The sequence below is a fragment of the Mirounga angustirostris genome, unplaced genomic scaffold (genome assembly GCF_029215605.1).
Source record: "Mirounga angustirostris isolate CCGP_5_RB_7025 unplaced genomic scaffold, mMirAng1.0.hap1 SCAF_5, whole genome shotgun sequence".
NCBI lineage: Eukaryota > Metazoa > Chordata > Mammalia > Carnivora > Phocidae > Mirounga > Mirounga angustirostris.
In genome coordinates, this window is record NW_026991713.1 from 48,113,531 (window position 1) to 48,140,946 (window position 27,416).

A 27,416-nucleotide genomic window follows, 5' to 3' on the forward strand; every position below is an offset into this window, starting at 1 on the left:
TCGTGTTGGATTAGGGCCCACCCAGAGGACTTCATTTTAACTCGGTCACCTCTTTGAAGAACCTGTCTCCAAATACAGTCACATTCTAGCGTAGTGGGCGTTAGGATTTCAACATATGAGTTTTGGTGGGGAGAGGGGGACAACATTCAGCCCATAACAGATATCATGGGAAAGCCTTGCTGAGAAAGTGGTATTTGAGCCAAGTCTTGAAAAATTTGAAAGAGCTGGCCATGCAGATATCTGGGGGAACAGCAAGGACAAAGGCCCCTGAGACAAAGGTGTGCTTGGTGAGTTGGAAGAGCAACGAGGAGGTGTTGTGGCTAGATCAGGAGAGCAAGGGGACCGCAGTAGGAGAAGAGGCCAGAAAGGTATGGGGAATGGGCAAAATCAGGTAGGCCCTTAGGCCATTGAAAGGACTTGGGTTTTTACTCTGAATGTGAGGGGGAAGTCCTTAGGGGAGAAATCGTGTTGCTAGTGTAAGTTCAGGTTCAAATGCATTACTCAGTCTGAGTAAAGTCTATCAGGTGCTGATTGCCACAGGGCCCCAGGGCTGAGGAGACAGACCAATGATTAATCCATTTTGATGGAAAAGGTATATCTATTTCTAGGACTCTCAGAAGATGATTTCTAAACTCCGTCTCCATTCTTGCTGTTATTACTGCAAAACTTATTTTTATTTATTTTTTATTTATTTGACAGAGAGAGAGATAGCGAGAGCAGGAACACAAGTAGGGGGAGTGGGAGAGAGAGAAGCAGGCTTCCCGCCGAGCAGGGAGCCCAATGTGGGACTCGATCCCAGGACCCTGGGATCATGACCTGAGCCGAAGGCAGACGCTTAACGACTGAGCCACCCAGGCGCCCGCAAAACTTATTTTTAATACACTTTGAAAATGAGGTAGAAAGGCTACCTTTGACAAAATTTTGAAGGATGCCTGGATTTGTGTTGTGCTTCCTTCCTCTTCCTTTTCTTTAGCTGAGCTCAGGGAAGGGGACAGCAGCAGAGATCTGTTTTCTGTCATCCTTTGTGCTGGGTTATGATCATCTGCTTCTAATTTTTGATTTTGTATTTTTTAAATCTTGGTTAAGGTATCATATTCTTTGCAGGATTTATGGCTGATGTGCCTTTCACTGCCAGAGAATGAATGGCCAATGTGGATGGTACCAATGTGTCTAAGCAGCAAATGCTAAACAGCATAGCTACAGAGCTATGAAGAAGATTGATACTGAAAAATAGCTATTGGAATGAATAATAATTTTTTTAATAGTAGGTTTATTTTTATACTTCCCATCAGAAGACCTTGGAGTCACACATAAATCATGTTTACTTATAAACCCAGAGGCAAAATGGTCCAGTGGAAATACCACTGGGTTTGTTTTTCGAAGACACGGGTCAAGCCTAAGTTTGCTCCTTCCTGGCTCCGTGCCTTGGGGGAAGTCATTTTCCCTCTTTCCATCCCAGCTCTTCCACCTGCACACTGGAAAAAACAAGAACTCCTTCACCTCTTATAGAATGTTGGGAAGAACAAGTAAAGGAATACTTCGTGATGTTTAATATAGATATTTTTATAATATATATATGCAAGGGCTGTCAAATACCACAAACAATTGTTTTACTCTTCCTTAGTTTTTTTTCTTCTTGTTCCTTTTTCCTTAGGCCACTGTCCCATCTCTTATTGTCTGTAGTGTCCATCACAACCTCTGACATTCCATGTGTCCTGCTCTCCAGGGCGGTGGGAGGCAGCACAGGCAGTGGGAAACATAGGGCTTTGGGTTCTCATGAACATGGATGGAATCCCCTGCCTCTTTGATCTAAGGGTCACTTGGGCGTATGATTAAACTTCCTTGGATTCTGTAAAATGGAGCCATACCAGATGATCTAAAACTACCTACGTTTTTTTGGGGCGCCTGGGTGGTTCAGTTGGTTAAGCAACTGCCTTCGGCTCAGGTCATGATCCTGGAGTCCCGGAATCGAGTCCCGCATCGGGCTCCCTGCTTGGCAGGGAGTCTGCTTCTCCCTCTCCCACTCCCCCTGCTTGTGTTCCCTCTCTCGCTGTGTCTTTCTCTGTCAAATAAATAAATAAAATCTTAAAAAAAAAAAAAAACTACCTACATTTTCAAATATAATGAAAAGTATTAAGCTAGCCCCTATATTTCAGGATATGAAAGTAGTCCCTTCCATCCAGCCTGTGGAATATTAAGTTGTCACACATGACAGTCAAGGCCTCTCTTAATTCCATGAATTCTAGGTTCAGCAGAAAAGCAAGTAGCCAGGACATGATTTCACCTCTTAAGAAAGCATTCAGATGGATCTAAATATGTTTTAAAATTTGGATGAGGTAGGATTCTCCTCCTCTTAAAAAACGTTTTTCTAGGGCTACTAAAATGTTCACATTTGCAATATAGTTAAAAAAAATTCTCTTCTGACTCTTAATCATAGGGAACAACCTGAAGGTTGCTGAAGGGGAGGGGGGTGGAGGGATGGGGTAACTGGGTGATGGACATTAAGGAGGACATGTGATGTAATGAGCACCGGGTATTATGTAAGACTGATGGATCACAGACCTGTACCCCTGAAACCAATAATACATTATATGTTAATTAATTGAATCTAAATAAAAAATTTTTTTTTTTAAAAAGTAATTCTCTTCTGGATTGAACAAGAAGGGAAGGACCACGACCTCAGATAAGGCTTGGTGTAGCTATGACTCAGGTGGTTTCTTTCCCTCCTGCTGCATCAGCGGCTGGGCTCTCCTTGCTTCTCTCTTTCTTTCCTTCTCCTTTCCTTCTTCTCCTTCCCTCCTCCTCCTTTCCTTTCTCTTCCTTTCCTTCCTTCTTTCCTTTTATTGAGGTGAAAGTCACATAATATAAAATTAACCACTTAAAAATGAGCAATTCGTTGGCATTGAGTACATGCAAAATGCTGCACAACCACCACTTCTATCCAGTTCCAAAACATTTTCATCACTCCCAAAGGGAAGCCAGCAGTAACTCCCTATTCCCCCTCCTCTCAGCCCTGGCAACCATCAAACTGTTCTCTGTCTCTATATAGTTACCCATTCTGGATATTTCCCAGAAGTGAAATCATACAATATGTGATCTTTTGTGTTCAGAGTCTTTTATGTACCATATTGTTTTCAAGTTTATCCATGCTGCAGCGTGTCAGTACTTCACTCCTTTTTATGACTCACATTCCATTGTATGGATATATTATACCTGGTTTATCCCTTCATTCATTCACAGATATTTGGGTCCTGTTTTCTTTTTAAAGCACCGATGTCAGACGATACACCTCCTTTGTTCAAGTCTCCCATATGACCAAGACTGGAAGCTGAAGTCCCACTAACAGCTTTAAGGGCTGTGCCCTGTGTCCACGTTTCCTCTTTGACGTCACATTCTTCTGCCCTCCTCACTTGCTCTAGTTTGATCACACAGGCTTCCTAGCTGTACTGAACATGCTAAGCATACATCTTCCCTAAGGTCTTTGCACTGACTGTGACTTTTGACTGAATAGGTATCTCCACTCCTTTACTTCATTCTACTGTTGCTTAAATGTTACCTTTCCATTGAGTCTTCTGTGATCATCCTGTTTACAACCCCTCCCCATCTGAGCACCAACCTTCCTTATTCTATTCCATTTTCACCAAAGCAGCTATCATTTTCCAACCGTGTATAACTTACATAATAAGTTATATTGATCGTGTTTACTTATTTTTTGTCTTCTCCTTTCTCCACTACCACAAGAATGTTGTACGAAATCAGCAATTTTCTGTTTTGTTTATTGATGCATTCTAAGCCCCAGTAAGACTGGGAGATAACCAGCACTCAAAAAATATTTGGTGACTGAATGAATTAACGATGAAGGGGGAAAACATATGGAGTACAAGCCACCTGGCACAGGGCAGGGAACACAGGCTGAGATTCTCAGAGGATTTTCATGCACTTTTCCTCTTCATGCTGTTCCATGAGTCCAGCTTCCATATCCCCTTTCTTTCCCATCCAGACCATTTACAGCACTCTTCATTCCTTCTCTAGCCTGGTCTCATCCATTTCTCTGATGATGTAAACACAGGATAAACATCTTTCCTGGGTGGAACTGTCTGATAGAGAGGATCCAAACTTTTCTGAAAGGAAAAAGCCAAGATGTCGTTGTATTAAGTATTTTGATCAATCTACGACTATTTCTTACCTATATCTTCTGGCTCTATCCTGGAAAAGACCTATTGGATTTCTGGGTTTTTTAATGGCATAACTGGTTTAAGATAGATCCATCTACTTCTTATTTATAACTTTATAGATTTTAGGATTTATGATCCTAAGGAATTATGCCAATCACTGAGGTTATTAATCATTGTATTTCGACAAATTTAAGATACCATACATTCAAAGTTGTACCAGTATTTTATTTATCTCCAAGAAAGGAAAAACTGCTGCTAATTAATCTATGATGTGAAGCTTTCTTCTTCTTCTTCTTATTTTCTTCTTTCTTCTTCTTCTTTTGGAGATTTTAGTACTCCTTTTTCAGTATGTGATAGAATAAATTACAAAATATCAGTAAGGATATAGAAGATTTAAGTGACACTCTCACCAACTTGACCTGACATATTTAGATGATCCAATAACTGTAGAGTACACATTCTTTACAAGTGCACATTGAACATCACCAAGATATATCTTATGTTACTGGGCCGTACATAAAACTAAGAAATAATACCATTTACAAGAAAATCAAAGTGTAAACTACTTAGGAATAAATAAATTTAACAAAAAATGTGCAAAACCTGTACAATGAAAACTATAAAATATTATAGAGAGAAATTAAATATCTAAATAAATGGAATGGTAAATTGTTCATGGATTGGAAGCCTCTATATTATTATTATGTCTACCCTCTCTAAAGTTACGGCCATCCAGTCAAAATTCCCGTAGGATTATTTTAAAAGAATTTATAAGCTGGTTGTAAAGTTAATGTGAAATTGCAAAGGATATAGAAGAGCCAAAATGATCCTGAAAAAGGATATTGGAAGACTTCACTACTTGATTTCAAGAATTACTAAGAAGCTCTACAGTCATCAAGATAGTGTAACATTGGTGTAAATAGATGAATGGGACCCAGTAGAATGCAGAAATAGACTCACACATATACAATTAATTGATTTTCAACAAAGGCGCCAGGAAAATTCAATGGGGAAAATGACAGTCATGTCAACAAATGTGACTGGAACAACTAGGTATCTATATGAAAAAATTCTCATTGTATATTACATTTGTAGTATGTATTTACGACAAATTACAATTTTGAGTCCATGTTATCCATGCCCTAGGAAATAATTTGTTCTGCATGCAACTGCTATATGAGCTCTCTCAAATCTTAGGAGTTGTATTTATTAAGTGAAGCTTATTAAAGGGCTGCAATTGCATTGAGGACACAAGGGCATCATTTAGAAGATAGTTTGAAGCCTTAAATACTATTTTATTTTCTGGGGGATATAAGAATGACCTATTTTTATTTATTTTTAAAAATTTAAATTCAATTAATTAACATGTAGTGTATTATTAGTTTCAGAGGTAGAGTTCAGCGATTCATCAGTCTTTGCTTTCTTACCATTTAGCACTTGGTTGTTGCCTTGTAAAAAAATATGTAATTTTAGTCACTCTTCCAAAGATAAATATTTGCTTCTCTAATAGCAGATTTGCATCCCACCGTTGTTCTGTGCCTTTCTGAGAACACATTAACTTTTATTTCATTGCTGAATCATAGTGCAATCTTTCTAAAGATATTTGAGTTGTAATTAAAAACACATGTAGTAACAGCCATGCACACAGTTCCAAGTAGGGGCACGACTGGAAGGGACTGCACAGGAAGGGACTACAGCACCAGGGGCTGATTTGGTGATGTAATCATCAGACTCTATGGATCATAAAACATGTTGTAATTTCAGAGATATTAAAATGTGGGGGAAAAAAAGCCAAACCACAAATGTGTCTTAGAGTCAACGAAATGGGTTAGCAATTTAGGAATCCCAATTGGGTTTTTTTGTTTTGTTTTGTTTTGTTTCCCCCTCCTACAGAGGAGCAGATACAAAGTTGCAATCACAGAGATCTCCAAGTGAGCTGTGATTCTCTGCATGAGCCTCCCTTTGCTCATTGGATATGCTTGACCATATCAGAAAGCGCAGCTAGCATTCTTTTGGGTGTGTGGGGGTAGAGCTGAATTTTAAGGGAAATGGCTGCCATGGCGGCATTTGGGAATTGGGGTAGCCAATTATGCTTCTGGGCAGATCAATTGGTTTAATGTTCTCCTATACATTATGTAGGAGTGGCAGCCCTAAAATAACCACCTAATGGTCCTAGTCTGCTTTCTGGATGTGTGTGGGGTAAACTGACTTCCTCATGCCACATACTCTTTGAAATATTGTCAGATCATTGTGCATCCTTCACTTTTCTCACTTTCTTCAACTATCTCTCCAAACTTCTGAAAGCTTGTGATAAACTTCAACATTATTCAGAGTATTTATTGCACATGCATTTTGCTATGGTCTGAATGTTTGTGCCTCCCTCCTCCTCAGATTTGTATGTTGAAACCTAAACCCGAAGGTGATGGTATTAGGTGGGGCCTCTGAGAGGTGGGTAGGCCATGAGGGCCGCGTCCTCATGAATGGGATTCGTGCCTTTATAAAAGAGGTTCCAGAGAGATCCCTTGCCTCTCTCCCATGTGAGGATACAGGGAGAGGTTGGCTGTCTGCAACCCAGAAGAGAGCCTTCACCAGAGTGTGACCATACTGACATGTGGATCTCGGACTGCCTGGCCTTCAGAGTGGTGAGAAATACATTTCCGTTGCTTATAAGCTATCCAGTCTGTGGTGTTTTGTTATAGGGCCTGGACAGACTGAGACACATTTATTATTTGAAAAATAATAATGCAATAGCAAAAACCACTTCCAGAGTGCATCTATTGCTGGTATTGTGCTGAGCATTTTACTTATATCACCCTATTTGTTGCTCATGACAGCCCTCTGAAGTAGGTACAATTATTGTACCGTTTGAATGATGACAAAAACTGAAGCTCAGAGAGGATTAATAACTTTCCCATGGCTGTACAACTCGTAGCATAGTTGGATCTGAGTTTCAAAACCAAATCTCCTTGTAATTAATAGCCATTTTTATATAGTTCTGTATAAGGAACTTGTGAAAGTGATATAATAAAAATACCTCCAGATGAGCAGAGCCTTTGTTTCAGACTGGTGCCCCAAGGACATTATGTACTTATTCTAATGGTTCTTCTGTTATCTGGGACACTTCTGGGGCCCCCTTTTGGAATTGTCTTCAGGACCTGAATTTTGAGTATCATCCTTATATTAATCACTACTCATCCTTTGAGATCAGATTTGATTGTTTGAAGGACCCTAATGAGACAGATCTACCAACTAAGGCACAGGATCACTATGCTAAACAGGGTGATATAGTTTTCAGTCATAAGGAAATGACCAGTTTCCTTGCGTCGGTTGTAAACCAAAGCAGAGGCATCCTTGGGATGTGTATGATCTTCCTTGGGTCATGATGGTTTGAGAGACATGAGACATTGATGTAAATGCAACTAGCAGGAGTCAAAAAACAGAACATACACTGACTTCATTTATCAATATTAGCCATTTGCGTCGCACTTCTGTTTTGTTGGTACACACCAGGGACCTCAAATTAGCTGCTCAAGGCAGGACACAGCTCCTGGAAGTATTTCTATGGTCCTTTCAGTGCACCCATTCAGTGTGTTAATAGGCTATATAATTAGGCAGCTTTTAGGCTTGGTGGGCAAATAAGCAATTTAGTCCCAGTTGTCCTATATCCACCCACTCAGGGTGTTTACGTTAATCCCACACCCTCTGAAGGCATTTGGGCTTTTGACCCCTGGTGTTCCAGCTCTTTTGTCTAAAGGAATTTTGAATAATAGGCATTTACTCAGTTCAAACACACATATACACACACATGAAAGCCCTTAGGGTATTTCATGTCCCAGTTCAAACTTAAAGCTTAAGCTACACCCAGCTAAAAATAATTCTCCCTGTTCCTGAATTTTTCTAAAATTTCAGTGAACCCCCCCCCCCCCCACTTTGCACTCCCAAGCAGTGGTCTTCTGCTGTAGCTCTTTGTAAAACAGTTCTCATATCGCTTCAGAGGCTGAGTCTTCGTCAGCAGAGGTGGTCCTGTGCAGATGAGGCTGGGGCCCTTCCAAATCTGCTTCCTTTTTGACACAGCAGGAAATATTCCCAAGTGTTTGGACCTTTCATTCATACTTTCTCCTTGCCCCTTTGCTAGCCTGGTTGTCTTGGTTTAGACATTAGTCTTGGATTTTGATGCTTGTTACCGACTCTGCTGAATTTTGAGGCATCTCTTGCTCATGCCCTGATTCCTAGTATTGCCTTACCCAGGTCTACATTAACTCTATGCCTGCTAGGCTTTGGTGGCCTGTCTCTGCTTCTCATTATATGATTCTGGGCTACGTCCTCTTCTTCTTGGGGCTGCTACCTCAAATGAACCATACCTACCACCATAAGGAGAACTGGGACAGAACTGAGGACAGGATTCCATGGAGCATCTGCCTTTATAGCCCCCTAGTATCTAGCACTGGTCTTTGTATAAGCAGAGCCTTGACAGAAATTTGTTGATGGAATAAATTAAAAAACAATGCAGTTACAGTAGCATTTCATGATGTGGAAAGGAAAATATTTAGTCAACTAATATTGGATGTACCTCTTTAGAGGAGGCACCATGGGAGATGCTGAGGATTCAGAGATGGAAAGTTTGGGTCTCTTTCCTCAAGAAATGTACATACTACTTGAAGTCTAGAGCTAGAGGGGAAGTCTGGGTGGTCATTTTGGACAGAGATGATAGAGAATTTACTAAACTGTGAGCCTTAATCCCAGGTCCTGTGCCAAACAAATCTTGAATATGTTAGGGGGGGGTTTACAATTTCTGAGCTGGAAAGATTCTTGAGAAAAACTGGAGAAGTCCTCTCTTGGGTCTTGATGCTGGCTGAAGAATGGTGGTCCCTGAGGGGGGGGGGTGCTGGGTGAAGGGCTTGGCCAGGGAGACATGTAACACCCATATGAGATCATGAGCGGGTTTCCCAGGGCTGTCCAATCTACCTTTAGTTAATTTTTTTTTGGGGGGGGGGGGGGGAGATATTGGTTAGAAAGGAGGTTTTTGTTTTGTTTTGTTTTTCCCATATGGGAATTTAAAAAAATCACACAGCCTCCTGGAGATCAGTCTCTTACTGGCTTGGCATGACTTTTAAAAATAATGAATCTGTTGTGATATGCAACTGAAATTCTGACATTTTTTTAAAAGGGGGCCCCAACTTTTACCAGTAAACTTGAGCTTTTTCTAAACATCACAGATAGTGTGGTCAAAGTAGTTTTGGTTATGAAGCAAGCTCTAAAAAACCAGAACAACCAAAGTGATCTTCCTCTATATACACTGTAAGTTATCTACCACAGCATCTCATCGGAGAGGTGGCCTTGAGAGCTCATGTAAGTAGGTTATCCGATCATCTCACCAGCACAAGAACTCTCTGGCTGCCACCAGTGACATGAGCCCGGAGTGGGGTGGAGGGAAATGCAGGTGGATTGCATTTGGAGGTCTGGTTGCTGTTGGCCGCTCTGTCTCTTGCCATTGCCAAGCACAGGCCATCTTCCTCCGCGAAAGGTTGTTACCCAAGGGGAACACTGTTCCAAGCTGTTGACATGCTGTATGTCAAGGCAGCACAGCTCAAAGCAACAATTCCAGTAAGTATTGGGCTCTGCTTAAAATGATGGCCGAAAAGACATTTGTCATTCTGGATGAAACTTAGTTCTCTTTGTTTTATTGTAGGAAGACCACATAAAAAATATACGATTATTAAAAAAGAAAACAAAAAAGCTATTTACGGTAAGCCAGAGGGTTTATGTCTTTTTCGTTTTTCTACTTGCTTGATGCTTTCTCCCCTGCATTTTAATTTTTCCAGATGGCCATTAAGTAATAATCAGGTGGGTATTTCAGCGACATTTTACAAAAGCTATTGGTGCTTTACCTTAGGCAATTTCTTATATGTCATTTATAGAAAAGCTGCAGATTCCAAGAACAGCTTCTGTCCTTCTTCATGGAAGATGTTTTTGGTCAACTCCAGTTACAAGTCTGCAGGGAAATACATTTTGTGGAAGAACTTCATAGCCTTAGGCAGCAGTTGAGCTGCTGCGTAAGTATGCACAGCAAATACCGTGGGTTTGAGCCTAGAAACCAGCATGTAGGAAGCCGTCTCCACACGGAAGGGTGAGTAAACGGGGCTTTCTAATTGTTGGCTTGTGGTCCAAATGGACAGTTTATCGTCAGTGAACCAGCACTGAATAAGCATGTATAACTCATAATGCCACTTTATTATTTCTTACAGAGTGGCACCTCAGACATATTGAGGGTCTAAAATGACACAGAATGATCCTAAATGTTTATTTACTTATCATCTCCCAAGAGATTCATTCATTTACTTAATAAATATTTTTTAAGTTTGCCAGACACTATTCTAGGCTCGCTCGCTCTTTTTCTTTCTTTCTTTCTTTCTTTCTTTCTTTCTTTCTTTCTTTCTTTCTTTCTTTCTTTCTTTCTTTCTTTCTTCCTTCCTTCCTTCCTTCCTTCCTTTTCTTTCTTTCTTTCTTTCTTTCTTTCTTTCTTTCTTTCTTTCTTTCTTTCTTTCTTTCTTTCTTTCTTTCCTACTCATATTGATGAGGGCTGTTAGATTACTTTTTTCTTAGTTATTCAACTAATTTTTTAAAATAGTTATGTCCTTTTTAAGGCATAGTCTCAGTCAAAACTTTACAAACTTTTAAAAAGGGCAGTATGTCTTCTTTGGTGCTTAAATTACGTGATGCTGCGGTATGGTTATGGTCACCATAAACAATGCGGAACTCATTAGGAAGGTAAAAGTGACCAAACTTCTCTATAAACATCCACAGTAATAAAGACCAGTGCAGAAAAATGAAACAAAACAAAGCAAAACAATTAAGCCAGGATGCGTGCAATAGTAGTTGACTTGCCTCTGTGGGGAATGGTGGATCTTTTCTGTGATCTTGTTCGGGTTCCAAGGATGCCTTCTCAGCCTCTTGTGATTGCACCTTGCAGGAGGTGAGACAGTGGAGCAGTGATGATTATGGCAGTCCTTGGGTTGCCAGGTGGAGACGAGCTCTCTACTCTGGGGTGTTATAGTCACTGAGACTTAAACGCTGGGCAGTTGGAGGCGGATTTTTCTTTTTTTTTTAATGTTATGTTAATCACCATACATTACATCATTAGTTTTTGATGTAGTGGTCCATGATTCATTGTTTGCATATAACACCCAGGGCTCCATTCAATACGTGTCCTCCTTAATACCCATCACCAGGCTAACCCATCCCCCCACCTCCCTCCCCTCTAGAACCCTCAGTTTGTTTCTCAGAGTCCATAGTCTCTCATGGTTCGGATTTTTGTTTCTTAAGAGCTAGGATGTCTTTTCCTCGTGGTCCATAAAAGTGCTCAGGATCTCAAGTTGCAGACCACAGCACAGTGGCATTTTATGCGGGTGAGTTGATCAGTTAGGTAAAGAATTTACACTCCTTCTCCTTTTGCCTTCTCCTTTTCTTTGGTTAGTTTGTATTTAAGTTATGTCCTTGTTTGAGACTTGGGTTGCATGGCGTTTCATAAACTCTCCTATTCCATTCAAATAAGTGCAATGAGAAGAATTACCAACTGGTACCTCTGTAGAAGAGAGAGAATGCTCTGGGCCAGTTCCCTTGCCTAAACTCGGGGAAAGAAACTTACTTATCTTTGGCTTTTTCTATCTTGACCTATGAGGTCATCTTATTAAGACAGTGAATAGTAGGGTGCCTGGGTGGCTCAATCAGTTAAGCGTCTGCCTTCAGCTTAGGTTGTGATCCCGGGGTCCTGGGATCGAGCACCACGTCGTTGGGCTCCCTGCTGAGTGGGGAGTCTTCTTCTCCCTCTACCCTTCCCCCACTGCTCGTGATCTCGCTCTCTCGTTCTCTCCCTCGCTCTCTCTATCTCAAATAAATAAATAAAATCTTAAAAAAAAAGACAGTAAATAGTATAGTCTCTTAAATTTAAGCTGAATTATCATATAATTTTATATTTCATTCCCCCTAAACCTAAGTTATTATTACCCCCCAGTAAGAGCATTTTCACCGCTGAAAGATTTGAAGAGAAAGAGAATATCCCTTGAAGGACTTGATATAGGGGACATATGCAATGTGAGTCAGTCACTATAGGCTAGAGTGAGTCTAAAGGAACAAGCTAGCTGCTCCCTGGATTTCAGTGTCTGGTGACAGGCATCCTTTTCAGCCTGGTTTTGTTTGTCTTTTTGTTTTTGTTTGTTTTGTTTTTTAAGTGAATTCTGTTTTTCTCCTTTTTTTTTTTGTTTTAACCCTGGTTCCTCTGTGTAGGTGCTATTCATTGCATTAGCCATCCGATTTAATTTAACGTTATTTCAAATGAAGTTGATGGTGAGGCACTAGAATAAATCCTTGCCTGATACTGTAGCGTCTCTGGACATCTGGAACCCCTAAGCCATGTCTGTTTTCCCATCAGTTCGGTTTCCTCGCCTCAAATAGCTAGAGAACGCATAATGATAGCTGTAAGCGAAGCCAAGCAATGTTCTAGAGGAAACATTTAGAAAATATACAACTATCTAGGGACTCTGGTTTACCTTGATTTGTTTTTGGAGTTGTTGTTGTTGTTGTTGTTTTCCTGAAGAGACCTGTCAGTCAAGACGCTTCTGTCCGTAAAGATATTCTTTCAGGGACGTGGGCCACACAGCGGAGGGGAGCAGCGGGGCGCCTGTCACGCAGGTTTGGCTACTTACCAAGGTGGCTGGCCCCCCCTTGTGGCCACATACGAGCACACATCCCATCAACCTCCCCAAGCGCCGCCTAATTCGGGGCTCTCCTTACTTTCTCCCACCTGAAGCCAAGCGTTGCTAGCTCCGGTTAATTTGTTTCACAAACTGTGGAGTTTATGCCCTGGGGTAAAGCAAACACTTCTGTGAAACTGAAAAAGAAAACCAGAGAGAGGATGAGCCTGAGCTTTGGAAAGCCTTCTCAGACATTGTTCTAGGGAAATAGGTGCTTGCCTTGCGTTTACTCTTTTGCCCAGTCATAATTTTGCATTTTTGAAAACAGAAGCTGGTATCTGTTTAATATAAATTTACTGAGCATCTGCTCTCGTCAGTGAATGATTTCTTCTTACGAATATCTTCTTCTCATGAATAAGAAGGGAAGCGAAAGAGACAAAATCGAGCTTTCCTGAAAATGGTGTTGTGAAGACAAAAGAAAACCCAATCACCTGAAGCAAAATGGTGAAAAGAAACAAGTCAGTTTTGTAAATTGACTTTTTGCAAGCTGGCTTACAGCAGGGTGGCCTGCTTTTGTATTTTCCCGGTCTGTGCTGAGTGAGAAAGGCCAGTGTGATTTGGTCCCTGCTCTCTGGAGGGGCAGCAATGGCAGGGAGAAGCTTGTATGAAACGACACACCCTATTCAGGAAGCTGCAAGTAGTTGAGTGGGAATGGGAAGTGGCTTGGGGAATGGGAAGAGGAGGCTGGTTGGTTAGACTTTTAGCCAGGAGACGCTGGTAAGGGCCTGGTTGAGTAAGGCATGATAGCACTAGCCATGGAGAAGGACTGTATCCTGAAGAGAATGTAAAGCCACTGAAGGGCATGGCATGATCACTTCTGCATGTTTCCTAAAGACCTCGTTGGTGACGGTAGAGGGTTGTAGCGGGGGGTGAGGCTCGAGGGAGAAAAAACAATGAGAAGAGCATTGCAATAATGTGCCTGGAGTAGAGTGGTGGCACTCTGGTGTCATAGGGAAGGGCGAGGAGAGTCTGAGGAGGAGAGTAGAGTCTGGGGTTCTTACTTGGGGGGCTGAGTGTGGGGGGGTCGTTTATTAACAGTATAGAAGGAGGAAGCTTGGAGGAAGGTAAACAAGTTGCTTTAGACCTGCTAAAAGTTTCAGAGTCCCATGCATCAGCATAAGCATAAAACTAGTACATACATTTTCCATATATATTTTTGTGTGTGTTTAATATTTATGATGTATTTGTTAACAGTATTGAGATATAGTTGATACACAATTAACTGAACATGTTTAAAGTGTATGATTTGGTAGTTTTGACATACATATACACTTCTGAAGCCATCACCACAATTAAGATAATGAACATATCCATCAGTGCCCAAAGTTTCTTTGTGCCCCTTTGTGATCCCCTCCCTCTCTGCCCCTGTCCCTCTGTCCCCAGGGAACCACTGATCTGCCTTTTGTCACTATAGCTTTGTTTCCATATCCTAGAATTTAATGTAAATTGTGTATGTGTTATACTCTTTTATGTCTGTTTTTTCCACCCAGCATAATTATTTTGATTCATTCATGTTATTGAGTGTATCAATAATTTATTCCTTTTTTATTGCCAAGTAGTATTCCATTATAATGATATACTACAATTTATTTATCTGTTCACCTACTGTTGGTTATCTCTTCCCAGTTTTTGGCTATCACAAATAAAGCTGTTATGAGTACTCAGGTACAAGTTTTTGGACAGATATTCTCATTTCTCTTGGGTAATACCTAGGAATGTAATAGAGGGACTATAGGTCAGGTGTACATTTTGTAAAAGATGGCCAAATTGTTTTCTAAAGCAGTTTGTACCATTTTACATTTTTCACCAGTAGTGTGTGAGAGTTCAGTATCCTTGCTATCACTTGGTATAGTCAATGTTTACCGATGCCAGCCCGTGTAGGTGGAGGGTGGTGGTATCACATTGTGTTTTCAGTTTGCATCTCCTCATTACTGGGGTTGAGCATCTCTTGATTTGCCTGTTTACCAACAATGTATCTTCTTTGGTGAAGTGTCTGTTTGGATATTTTGCCTGTGAAAAAAAATTAGTTTGGTTATTTTCTTACTGAGTTTTGAGTATGTGTGTCTTAAAATATATTCTGCATGCAAATCTTTGATCAGATACATAATTTGCAAATATTTTCTCCTGGCCTATGACATCTTCTCATTATTTTAAAAGTGTCTTTTAAAGAGAAGACATTTTACATTTATTTTTTTTTATTTTATTTTTTAAGATTATTTTATTTTATTTATTTGACAGAGAGAGACACAGCGAGAGAGGGAACACAAGCAGGGGGAGGGGGAGAGGGAGAAGCAGGCTTCCCGCGGAGCAGGGAGCCCGATGCGGGGCTTGATCCCAGGACCCTAGGATCATGGCCTGAGCCGAAGGCAGACGTCTAATGATTGAGCCACCCAGGTGCCCCCATTTTACATTTTTAAAAAAAGTTTTATTTTTATTTATTTGAGAGAGAGCAAGAAAGAGAGAGAGAGAGCCAGTGCGGGCTGGGGGGGGGGGCAGAGGGGGAAGGAGAAACAGGGAGCTCAATGTGGAGCTTGATCACAGACTGAGTGGAAGGCAGATGCTTAAATGATAAGCCACCCAGGTGCTCTGACATTTTACATTTTGATGATGTCCAATTTATCAATTTTTTCTTCAGTGAATCATAAAATCATACCTTTTGTGCCATATTTAAGAAATCTATATTTAACACAAGGTCACAAAGAATTTTTACTATGTTTTCATCTAGAATTTTTCTAGTTTTAGGTTTCACATTTAGGTCAATGCCTTTTTGCATCTATTGGGATGATCATGTGATTTTTATTTTTTAAGCAATTGATACAAATTACATTGATGTTCAAAGTTAAACCAACTTTGGATTTCTGGGATGTACTCTATCTGGTAATAATGTGTTATCCCTATCATGTATTGTTAGGTTCAATTTGCTAAAATTTTGTTAACAATTTTTGCATCTACATTTACGAGGGACATTAGTCTGTAGTTTTCTTGACTTGTAATATCGTTGTCTCATTTTTGGAATTAGTATAATGCTGGTCTCATTAAGTAAGTTGGAAAGTATTCTCTCGTCTTGAATTTTCTGGAAGGAGTGCATAGAATTGGTCCAGTGAAGCCGTTTTTGCCTAGAGTTTTCTTTTTTTTTTTTAAGATTTTATTTATTTATTTGAGTGCGTGCACGCGAGAGAGTGAGAAACAGCATGAGAGGGGAGAGGGTCAGAGGGAGAAGCAGGCTCCCCACTGAGCCAGAAGCTTGATGTGGGACTTGATCCAAGGACTCCGGGATCATGACCTGAGCCCAAGGCAGTTACTTAACCAACTGAGCCACCCAGGCGTCCCTAGAGTTTTCTTTGTGGGAAGATTTTAAGCTAAATATTCTATTTTTTTAATAGATGCAAGGCTATTCAGGTTATCGATTTCTTTTTGAGTGAGCTTTGACAGCTTGTGTTTTTCAATGATTATTCATTTCATCAGATCTACCAAATCTTAGCCACCAAGTTATTTACGCTATTTCCTCACTTTTTAATGTTTTGTATAGTATAGGAAGATGTCACTTCTCTCATTCTCAATATTGGTATTTTTTGTCTTCACCCTTTTTTCTGAAATTTTATTGAAATTCATCAATTTTATTGATTTCTCAAAGAAGCAGTTTTTAGTTTAATTGATTTTCTCTATTATTTTCTGTTTCAATTTCCCTGATTTCCATTCTGAACTTTATTATTCCTTTCTTCTGTTACATTTGAGTTTAATCTACTCTTTTCTTTCTGATTTCTTACATTGAAAGCTTGGGTCACTAACTCGAGATCTTTCAGTGTTTTCTTAAGGTGGAAGCTGAAGTTATCAGTTTGAGATTTTTTTTTTTTTTTTTTTTAATATTTTCAGTACAGGAATTTAGCGTTATAAATTTCCCTTTTGGTACAACTTTAGCTACATCCCACAATCTTTGATATGTTGTGCTTTATTTTCATTCACTTTGAAATACTTTCTAATTTCCTTTTTGATTTCTTCTTTGATCCATCGGTTATTTGGAAGGGTGTCATTCAGTGTCTGTATATTTGGGGATTGTTCCAGATGCCTTTTTGATTTTGATTTCTAATTTGATTTTATTCTGGTCAGAGAGCATCCTTTATATGACTCAAATCCTCTTGTATTTATTAAGCCATGTTTGTGGCCCAGAATTTGGTTAATTTTGGTAAAAGTTCTTTGTGTATTTGAAAAGAATAGCTGTCTTGCTGTTTGGTGGGGTTTTCTAGAAATATCCACTAGATCAATTGGTGGTTACTGTTTTTCAATTTTTCTATATCTTTGCTGATTTTCTTTCTACTTATTTTATCAATTATTGACATCTCTGACATTAACTGTGGCTTCTTCTGTTTCTCCTTGAAGTTCTATCAGTATTCATGGTAGATGTTCATGTATTTTGAAATTCTGCTATTAGGTGCATAAGTATTTATGATTGCAAAGTTATCTTGATGAATTGACCCTTTTATTTTATAAAAGTACCCTATTGTCCTTAATAATACTCTTTGTTCTGAAACCTACTTTTTCTGATACAAATAGAACCACTTCAGCTTTCTTTTGATTAGTATTAGCATGATATATTTCTCTGTCCTTTTACACTTATTTGTGCCTTTTAGTTGCAGTGGATTTCTTATAGGCAGCACATATTTAGGTTGTGTGTGTATTTATCCACTCTATCTTTTTATTCGTAGGTTTAAGCCATTTAGTTTTAAGTGATTGGGTTTTAATATGGTTGGAGTTAAATCTACCACCCTGCTTGTCTTCTATTTACCCAGCCTGTTCTTTGTTCCATTTTCCTCTTTTTCTGACTTCTTCTTGATTGATTTTTAAAATGATTTCATTTTATCCCTTTTGTTAACTTAATAGTTAGTTATAGCTCTTTGTGTTTTGCCATTTTTGAGACTCTTCATTCTTTTGTGTAGAACCAGGTTTCTATCTGGCATTATTTTCCTTTTCTTTGAAGGATTTCCTTTAACATATCTTGTAGTACAGTTCTATTGGGGATGAATTCTTTAGGTTTTTTCTTTTCTCCTCTTCTTCCTTCTTCTTGTAATTTATCTGTTAAAGATATTGGGTCATTTGCCTTACAAAGTTTCTCATAGTCTGTATTTTGATGATTGAATTTTCATAGATTCATTTAATTTTTTTTTCTTTATTTTCCATACATTGGTAATTATGCATAGATTCTTGATCAAATTCAGGCTTGATATTTCAGCTGAATCGCTTCATATGTAGTGTTGTGTATTTTTCATCAGAGGCACATAGTATATGGCATTTATGTTTATCATGTTAGCAGTCATTAATTATTATCTAGATCTATTTATTCATAAGGCATTGCAAACTGATACTTTACAAATTCTATTATACCTTCTTTATTTATAAATGGGGTAATTCCATAAATAGAACTTACCCCTTACCACTTGGCTGTCCTGAGAAATTGATCATACAAAAAAGGCAGCACAAATAGTTAATTCTTTTTCTTTACCAGTTTTCAATATAAGGAATTGCTTTTCTAACATTCTTCCAAGGCCATCAATAAGTAATTACTTTGTCTTAGTGTTATTATTAACTCATGGACTTGTATTATTTTTCATTTTTGAGGAATCTTTCTGATTTCTACAAGCTTCCTGCCTTTTGGGATTCTTTGTAAGTCCACTAAGACTGGCATCTTATTGAGCCACTCCCAAGAGACAGCACCATGATAATTATCATGGTAGACCATTTGGTCTGGAATTCCAGTACCATTGTATTTGAATGTCATCTCCTTGTTTTTGGTAACATTCTAGGCATTTTGCAGTACCTAATAAAATATTACATATTAAAATAGTCTGATTTGGGTGATTAAGATGGTATAATTATTCAAAGGAAATAAGTTATGGGTGATGTAAACATTTTTATTTTTATGATCTTTGCTAGCCATAGTATTTGGATAGTTGACCTATGTATATGTAAAAAAGACATTAAAGATTCTTATAGAATTCAAATACTCTCAGACTTAAAAAGGAACTTAATAGTTGCTTAGTTGAATTTACAAAATAATTTGCCTAATTGCTAGTGATCCAAATTGAAACTGAAAAAAAAATTCCATTTGTTTTTAAGATTTCATGATCTACTTTAATTAACATTTTGAGAGCTTGAGTAGTAATGGTGATTAGATACATTTCTTCATATTTATTGTATGTATTTAATTTCAAAGTCTGGTAAGTCTTGGCAAATAGAGTATTGGTGTCTCGATTTCTTGTAGTGTGTTCAATAAGTAATTTGTATACCCAAGTGCAACTAACTTACCAACTTATGAAGCATTGCCAATTATTTATCCTGGTAATTTCAGGTTTTTTTTTCATTTATTTTACAGAGAGACACAGCGAGAGAGGGAACACAAGCAGGGGGAGTGGGAGAGGGAGAAGCAGGTTTCCTGCTGAGCAGGGAGCCCGATGTGGGGCTCGATCCCAGGACCCTGGGATCATGACCTGAGCCGAAGGCAGATGCTTAACGACTGAGCCACCCAGGTGCCCCAATTTCAGGTTTTTAATTGCAATTGATTGAAGTGATAAAACCAGAATTAGGAAGTGAGACCAACCCTGTGTTACTCTCTCATTAAGTGCAAAGTCCAAAACCTGTCTTCAACAATACCAATAATTTCATCTTGTGGTTGTTGGAAGAATTAAATGAGACAATATACCAAAGTTCATAGCATGTAGTAGTTCCGTAAAATTGTTAGTGTCGTTTCTTATTGCTTTCTTTACACAGAACACTAATTTTCTTCCAATTATATTTTCTCAACAATTTCCAAAGGAGTGGTTCACCTAAACAACAAATTCCTTTTCAGTGCCAATGTTAGTGTTAACTTGCATAATATGTATAATTTACAGTAATTCTTTAAAGATAAAGAGATCATTTTTGAATCATTGAATATGTTATTCAATGTAATTGATTTTTGAATAATTAAAAATATTAAATAAATATATTTAAACCAATATATTTGGTAATATGTATTTTCTAATGATAATATAGAATAAATATATTTTCTAATGATATTATAGAATCTCTTTGTTGACGAATTTACTCCTTGGTTAGTGATATATAACTTTTCTATCAAAATTATGGGGCACAGCTCTATCCTTCCAGGTGCTAAATTACATGGACTTATTCTCTTTTTATTGATATATGATTGATGTATAACATCTTATTAGTTTCAGATGAGCAACATAATGATTCGGTATTTGTATCAACTGTGAAATGATCACCACAGTAAGTCCAGTTAAACTCCATGCATGGACTCATTCTGATAAACAGTTACACTGAGAATTTTTAAAAATCTGCAATAAAGTTATACTACCCTAGTATCTGTATTTAAGGTATGGAAACTCTTTCTAGTTTTTTCTATGGCTGGAATGTGGAGAAATGTTGAATGAGGGTCTAGGATTATTGTAGGTAAGCAAAATCATATACACAAATCTATGTCAGATGATTCTATTAGTTATGGAGACTATAGACATAAGACAATGTTTTGTAAACTCTTCTGATATATATTTATTCAGGAATTGGCTACCTGTCATTTGTTTTTTAAAATTAAATGTCAGATTATGAATTTGGCTAATAGTTTAGTCACTTTCCCTCCTTTCATGCAAGCTCTTTGGACACAAATTTAATTATGCTTTCTTACACTAATTAAAAAATTTCATTTCTAGGTTTCCTATAAACCTTTCTGGTCTTAGTAGTGTTGTATTGATGTCTTAAAGCCCATACTTTTGCCAAACTGACATTTAGTTTTTTCAAAATGGGCTACACTGATATACTTTTCTCAACTGTTATTTTAAATGCACATGAGATCGTATTTGTAAGACCTCACATAAAAAAGTGCAGAAAGTTAATTAATAAGATTTGCTTAAAACTCTACATTTGCTATCATACAACAAAATTAAATTAATTTAATATTTAATTGAATCCCTTATCTATCATTTGCATTCTGGGGGAAAGAATGTTTCAGGAAACCAAGGTCATGGCCAGAGTAGGAACTGTGTTAACTGTTTTTTTTTTTTTAATTATTATTTATTTGACAGAAAGAGAATGAGAGAGAGAGCACATGAGAGGGGGAGGGTCAGAGGGAGAAGCAGACTCCCTGCCAAGCAGGGAGCCCGATGCGGGACTCGATCCAGGGACTCCAGAATCATGACCTGAGCTGAAGGCAGTCGCTTAACCAACTGAGCCACCCAGGCACCCTGGAACTGTGTAAACTGTTAACCATTAAGGTCAACTAAAAACAAAACCAAAACCAAAAAAAAAAAAAGGAAGAAGACAAATTAAAAAACAAAAAGAGATGGTACAATCCATTCTGAAGTCATATGCTGAGGTCAGTATAAAATTTTATGTATGATTTTATACTCTTCCAGAGGTTGTGAAAATGCTGTATATGTTTATGATAGATGTAACATAATAGAACTCTTCAGAGAAAGAATTTGAGGTTGTTCATTTGAGAATACACTCGGAGCAATTAGTTCTCTGCAGGACTATACTGCATGTAGCTGTCTAGTCCTTGACGCACATTTTTCATTTCCTCAGAATGATCAGTGGAGACGGATTTTCCATTTGTGCTTTAGCTGTGATACACAGTACAGATTTGTATGATTATTCATTTTGTTTGTTTGTTTGTTTGTTTTAAAGATTTTATTTATTTATTTGAGAGAGAGAGAATGAGAGAGAAAGCACATGAGAGGGGGGAGGGTCAGAGGGAGAAACAGACTCCCCGCCGAGCAGGGAGCCCGATGCGGGACTCGATCCCGGGACTCCAGGATCATGACCTGAGCCGAAGGCAGTCGCTTAACCAACTGAGCCACCCAGGCGCCCTGGATTTGTATGATTATTCAAAACATGAGGAGATTAGGGGCACAAAATTACAGATTGTATCTGTTCGCCCAATTGTTTTTAACAAACCAAAATGCTCATGAGTGCCCAGGACATTCATTCTGTTATTAAACCATAGGCTTTGTGAACCCTGAAGCCGTAAGCTGGTTCTTGCATTGTATTCATTGAGTCATTCATTCAATGAACATTTATTGAGCATCTAGTACTTGGTGAATACTCTTCCAGATGCTGGAACAATAAAAACTGACTGATAAAGTCTCTGTCCTTTGAGAACTCCTTGAAAATGCTTCCAGCCAGGTTCAGCCGGTCTCAGCTTCTGCTGGGTGCTGTGTAGGAAGCAGGACTCAGGAGAAGCTGCAGCAGGGCTGGAGGCTAAGGGCCACACAGCCCGTCATTGACTCTGGCCATTTTAGCTGAGACCGAAAGGGCGTCCAAATCACCTCTGCTCGCTTTAGGCTGGAGCGCTGAGCTTCCTCTGCTTGTCCCTTCTCCCTGCTCTGGCCACTTTATCTTATTCACCCTTCAAGGTGCAACTAATTGTTTTTTTCTTGGGATCCCACAGTCAGGCTGCCTCTGCTGTCTTAGAGAAATTGTATTTTTTTTTATTACAATATTTATCACATAGTATTTGCATCACTGTCTGTCTCAGTAGATTGTGAACCATCCCTTGTGCCCCAAGGCCATTTTTATCTTGTAGGCTACTTTTAAAAAATTAAATTAATCGGGATGCCTGGGTGGCTCAGTCGGTTAAGCATCCGAGTCTTGGTTTCGGCTGAGATCATGGTCTCAGGGTCCAGAGATCGAGCCCCACATGGGGCTCCTTGCTCATCGGGAGTCTACTGGAGATTCTCTCTCCTTCTGTCTCCATATGCCCCTCCCCCCACGCTCCTGTTCTCTCTCTCTCTCAAATAAACTTGAGAGTGTTGCCTGGTGTTAGTTATTCCATGACTATCCCACACTTTCTTTGAGTCCTAGTTATTCTAGTCCTACTGACAAATGGCCTGGAGTCTAGATCCTATCTGCTTTGGTCAAGTCTGTCAAATCATGCAGCCATTCCTACAGTAAAATGGCTCACCCTATGTCGTGCATTGCTTTCAGCAAATGAACTATACACTGAAATAGAAAGTAAAGGAAATCATTCCTTTAGAAATTTCTCTTTCCAAGATAAGTCATCTGAATTGTGACTGTAAAACCTGGCTGTCCTCCTGGGTCTGTAGACATGTTTACAACAGTGAGGAAAAGGAGAACCTTCTGTGCAGGATCTTTAGTAGGAGGTCATTTACAGTAAATGGAACTCGAGACCCCAGAAAGCATCCCGTAAACCAGCACAGCCCTAGTGGCAACACCAGCAGCTGTAAGTGGTTTTTGCTGTTGCTGTGGTGGTGGTGGTTTTGCCAAACCTCGTCTTCTCCTTTTCTACTCTTCTTGCTCTTCTTAGATGGAGTGAAGTCAGATGCCTTTCTTGTCCTTCCCACCCGGTGTGGGATGAACTGCAGGTCGGAGTTCTCTGGGCAGAGACATAGTCAGCAGGAATGCCTTACTGATATTTAACTTCCGTACTGTCCAGAATTTGGTTGGTTTCTTTGGCTTCCCACTGTTGGTGTTAAACCTTTAAGCCCTAGCGCATGCGTGCTTGATACTATGCCATCTGACTTGCTTCTGGGCTTTGTAGTTGATCCGTTGCATCTAAGAACTTGGATATTGTGCCTTGGAATTAAGCAAGTATTGATTTTCTTGATGTTCTCTTTCATCCAATTGCAAGATTTGGACCAACTACTTTTATATTAGATAATTTCGGGTGAGAAGGAATTAGCATCTAATCAAACTCTCTATTTATAAATTAGTGGGAAGACGCCTCTAAATTCTTTCCATAGCTACTATCTTGGCTGGACTAGACTTGGTTATTTCTAGAATTTCCTTTTGTAGTTCCAGTCTGAAAAACAAATGAAAAAGAAGCACACACAACAAACACGGGATTTCTTCTGTTTATTATCATATCATCCATTTTCGAGTTGAAATCTCTGTCTCTGTCTCTCTCTCTGCCAATCAGCTTAGCCCTTTAAAGCCATCTCCAGCATTTCCCTTCTGTAATGCAGAGCAGAGATCTTTAAGCTAATCTTTCTTTGGAACTGGACTTTCAATGTTTTCAACAAGAGACTGGCTTAGTCAGAATATCTTTTCCAAGTTATGCTGGTTGTTGTTGTTGTTTTATTTTTTTTTCCAGTATAATAGAATGGTTTTAAGTACAGACTCTGGAGTCTGAATATTTGGGTTAAGATCTCAGTTCTTCCTCTTACTGTGTGAACATAGGCAGAATATTAACTTCTGTGTTCAGTTTCCTGATCTGTAAAATGAGGATAACAATAGCACCTATCTTATAGGATTGTTGGGAGGACCGAGTGCATGAATATAATCGAAGCCTTCAGATTAGTGCCTGCTACGTAATGCTAGCGTGATACCTGTTGACTGTTCTTATTTTCCCCTAACAATCTCCTCAGTATTTTTGTCTTCGTTTGAAGGGGAATTGGGATAAAGAAGAGAGGTCCTGGACCTGCTGAATTTTGACCTTCTAACGTTGATCTGGTATTTCCTTGATTTTCCTATCCACAACTCCTATTTACTCTTTTTTTTTTTTTTGTCATCATGTCTTTAGGGTCTGGCACTGAAGCCTGACACACAAAAGGCACTTCACCAACTTTTGCTTAATGAATGAATAGATTCTTTCTGACTGTACTGTCTGACATTGGCTACCACTGTCCCGGATCTGTCGCTGTCTGTTTCGGCCTCCCTCCATCTGGTCTGGATTGGAAGGTCCTCTTCTTAATTCAGGGCTCTTATCACAGGGCAGTCCAATGCCATGCTTGCAAATCCTGCAAACCAGATCTTTACCGGAACGTTCTGTGTCTGCAGCTCTTCTGTGCTTACTCAGGGAAGCCCCCTTGACAAGAAGGATCTCTTCCTTCCTACGCAGTGTCTCACCCGAAAGCAGAGTCCCCATTTGGGCAGTCGTGACACCATCACCACCTTTACACCCCACAACAGCATTTGAGATGTAGCTGTCAAATCATTTCAGTTGTCTCCTCTTGATAAGGAAAGGAGCCTGCATGCTGCCCATTCTCCCTGCTCTCCTCCTCCTTGTGTTTTGGCCTCAAGGGACCTGCTGGTTGACATTGGCCATGTTTTGATTCTTTCCACAAATGTTGTCATTTAGCTGCTTCCATTTTGTGAGTTTTTACTGTTATCTTTGTTGATGTGCCTGGCCCTATTTTATCACTAGGATAGGACCTCCGTGACACCTTCAGCAAGTGACTTAACCACTGGGCCTTGGCTTCCTTTTCTGTAAATTGAGAAGAATTGTCCTATACAATCTCCTTGGTCTTTTCCAGCACAAAGCTTCTATGAGTAAAGACTAAAGAGATAAATTAGACATTTTCACCTTTTTCTTCCATTTTCTCTAATGAACCCTATAGAAATGTGGCGGTGAATAGAGGACAAAGTTAATGTCCTCCCACTTGATTTCTAAGCAATTTCTGTGCTTAGATTGGGACTGGAAATTCACCTCCACAAAGGAGGCTGGCAGTTTCTCCTGGCCTGGCTACTGCCCATCTTCTCAAAATGTCAACCTGCTCCTTCTTCTTTTGAAGAAAGTAATATTTCCTGGTCCTTTCTCCTGGCAATCAATACCTGAATATTGTACTATGCAATGCACATAGCAGACAGGGTGATTTTTCAAAAAGGGAATTTTTTCTTGTCAGTTCCCACATCTTCCATGCTTCCTACATCTCCCTGCTTAGATTGCCCTAGCCATGCTGTCATTCTTTTATTTTCTGGGAAGCACTAAGTCTTTCTACCTCAGGACCTTTGCACGCCTTCTCCTCTACCTGAGTTTTTCTCTCCTGTGCATCCTCCCCAACACCCTCTTTCCTTTCTTCACTTCCTCATACAACTGGCTCCTTCTCATTTTTCAGATCTCAATTTAAATGTCATTCTTCGAAAGAGCCTTCTCTGACCATCCCATTGAAAGTAGGTCATTCCTGTAAATTCCTATATAAACTACAGATTTCATTGTAGTTTATAATTTGTAACTTTCTGTTTTTAAATTATTACCTGCTTCTCCCGTGAAACTATAACCTCTGTGATGACAGAAACCAACTATTATTTACCTGCCAGGGCACACCTATGCTCAGGACATTATACCTGCTCAATAAATGTTTACTGAATGGATGGGAAAGTATTATCAGAGCCTCTTCAATAATATAATCTGTGTTTTCTGTTGATTTATTAGATTTCCTGTGCTTCCTCAGCTAGAGAGATGAAAACAATTACCAGGATGAAAAGAACATTTTATGAGGTAAGTATTTCAAGTCATTGTTTTTGAGTACTCTGTTTTTTATTTTTTATTTATTTTATTTTATTTTTTGAGATATTATTTATTTATTTGACAGAGAAAGACACAGAGAGAGAGGGAACACAAGCAGGGGGAGTGGGAGAGGGAGAAGCAGGCCTCCCACCGAGCAGGGAGCCCGATGCGGGGCTCGATCCTAGGACCCTGGGATCATGACCTGAGCCGAAGGCAGACGCTTAACGACTGAGCCACCCAGGTGCCCCGAGTACTCTGTTTTTTAAAATGTGAAAATTTGGGATGCCTGGGTGGCTCAGTTGGTTGGGTGGCTGCCTTTGGCCCAGGTCATGATCCCAGGGTCCTGGGATCGAGTCCCACATCGGGCTCCTTGCTCAGCAGGGAGCCTGCTTCTTCCCCTCTCCCCCTCTGCTTGTGCTCTCTCTGTCAAATAAATAAAATCTTAAAAAATAAATAAATAAATAAATAAAATGTGAAAATTTTCTGCTTTTATATCTCCACTTTATCTGCAGATTGGAAACAAAGGACTCTACAAAGCCATCAGTGAACTGGATATTCTTCTTTCCTGGATTAAACAATTCCTGGAAAGCATTAAGTAATGCAAGGAGCCAAGTGCATGGATTGGATTGCTATTTTGGAATATAAGGAGAACTACTGGAAATACATTTGTAAGAGTCTATTTCTTTAAAAAAGTTTTTGTACAAGTTAGATGATGCAGAATAGACTATGGGAATTTAACATAATAAAGTTTTGGAGATACCTAAATTGTCACTAATATGTACATTTTTCTTTATTTTCAAAGAATGCTTTCATCCTGAACATGTCTTATTATTCTCAGATACATTGTATAAATTTAATTTAAAGCTGTATAATCAGAATTAACTCACATAATATTTGTGGAGGAAAAATGACAGCCTTCTGGGATACAGTATATTGTTATTGCAACTTACATAGATGCTATGTATATGATTATTACCTATTTAAGTGTTTGACGATTATTAATTATGCCCGGTATGAACTTAGCTCCTAACAGATTTTTTATTTTAATTAAATACACTGTCTTTCTTTCTCCTGGATGTCCTTTCTATGAAAGCATGCTAGAATTTCATGGAGTACAATGGGTGACAAGCAGATGTGATCACATAGGACAGACATATAAATGAACTGCTTGGAATCATTTACCAGGAAGGCCTTTGAAGATGATAACTCAAGCCACAAAGACCACAAGTTACCAAGCTGAGATGATGTGGAGCT

The 27,416-nt window shown here is 39.1% G+C and overlaps 1 protein-coding gene across 1 annotated transcript; it reads left to right on the plus strand.

Annotated features, from left to right (window-relative positions):
• The first annotated feature begins 4,998 nt into the window (after window positions 1-4,998).
• IL26 (interleukin 26) lies at window positions 4,999-26,761 on the plus strand. Its single transcript, XM_045866463.1, has 6 exons — window positions 4,999-5,079; window positions 9,633-9,779; window positions 9,865-9,921; window positions 10,094-10,228; window positions 26,088-26,153; window positions 26,675-26,761. Exons 1-6 carry the CDS (start codon window positions 4,999-5,001, stop codon window positions 26,759-26,761), a joined length of 573 nt encoding a protein of 190 aa, XP_045722419.1.
• Window positions 26,762-27,416: the final 655 nt, after the last annotated feature.

Coding starts and splice junctions, on each gene's coding strand:
- IL26 (XM_045866463.1), top strand. CDS start 4,999: ATGATCCTGAAAAAGGATATTGGAAGACTTCACTACTTGATTTCAAGA. Junction 5,080..9,632: donor TCTACAGTCATCAAGATAGT/GTAACATTGGTG, acceptor TTGCATTTGGAG/GTCTGGTTGCTGTTGGCCGC. Junction 26,154..26,674: donor TGAAAAGAACATTTTATGAG/GTAAGTATTTCA, acceptor CTTTATCTGCAG/ATTGGAAACAAAGGACTCTA.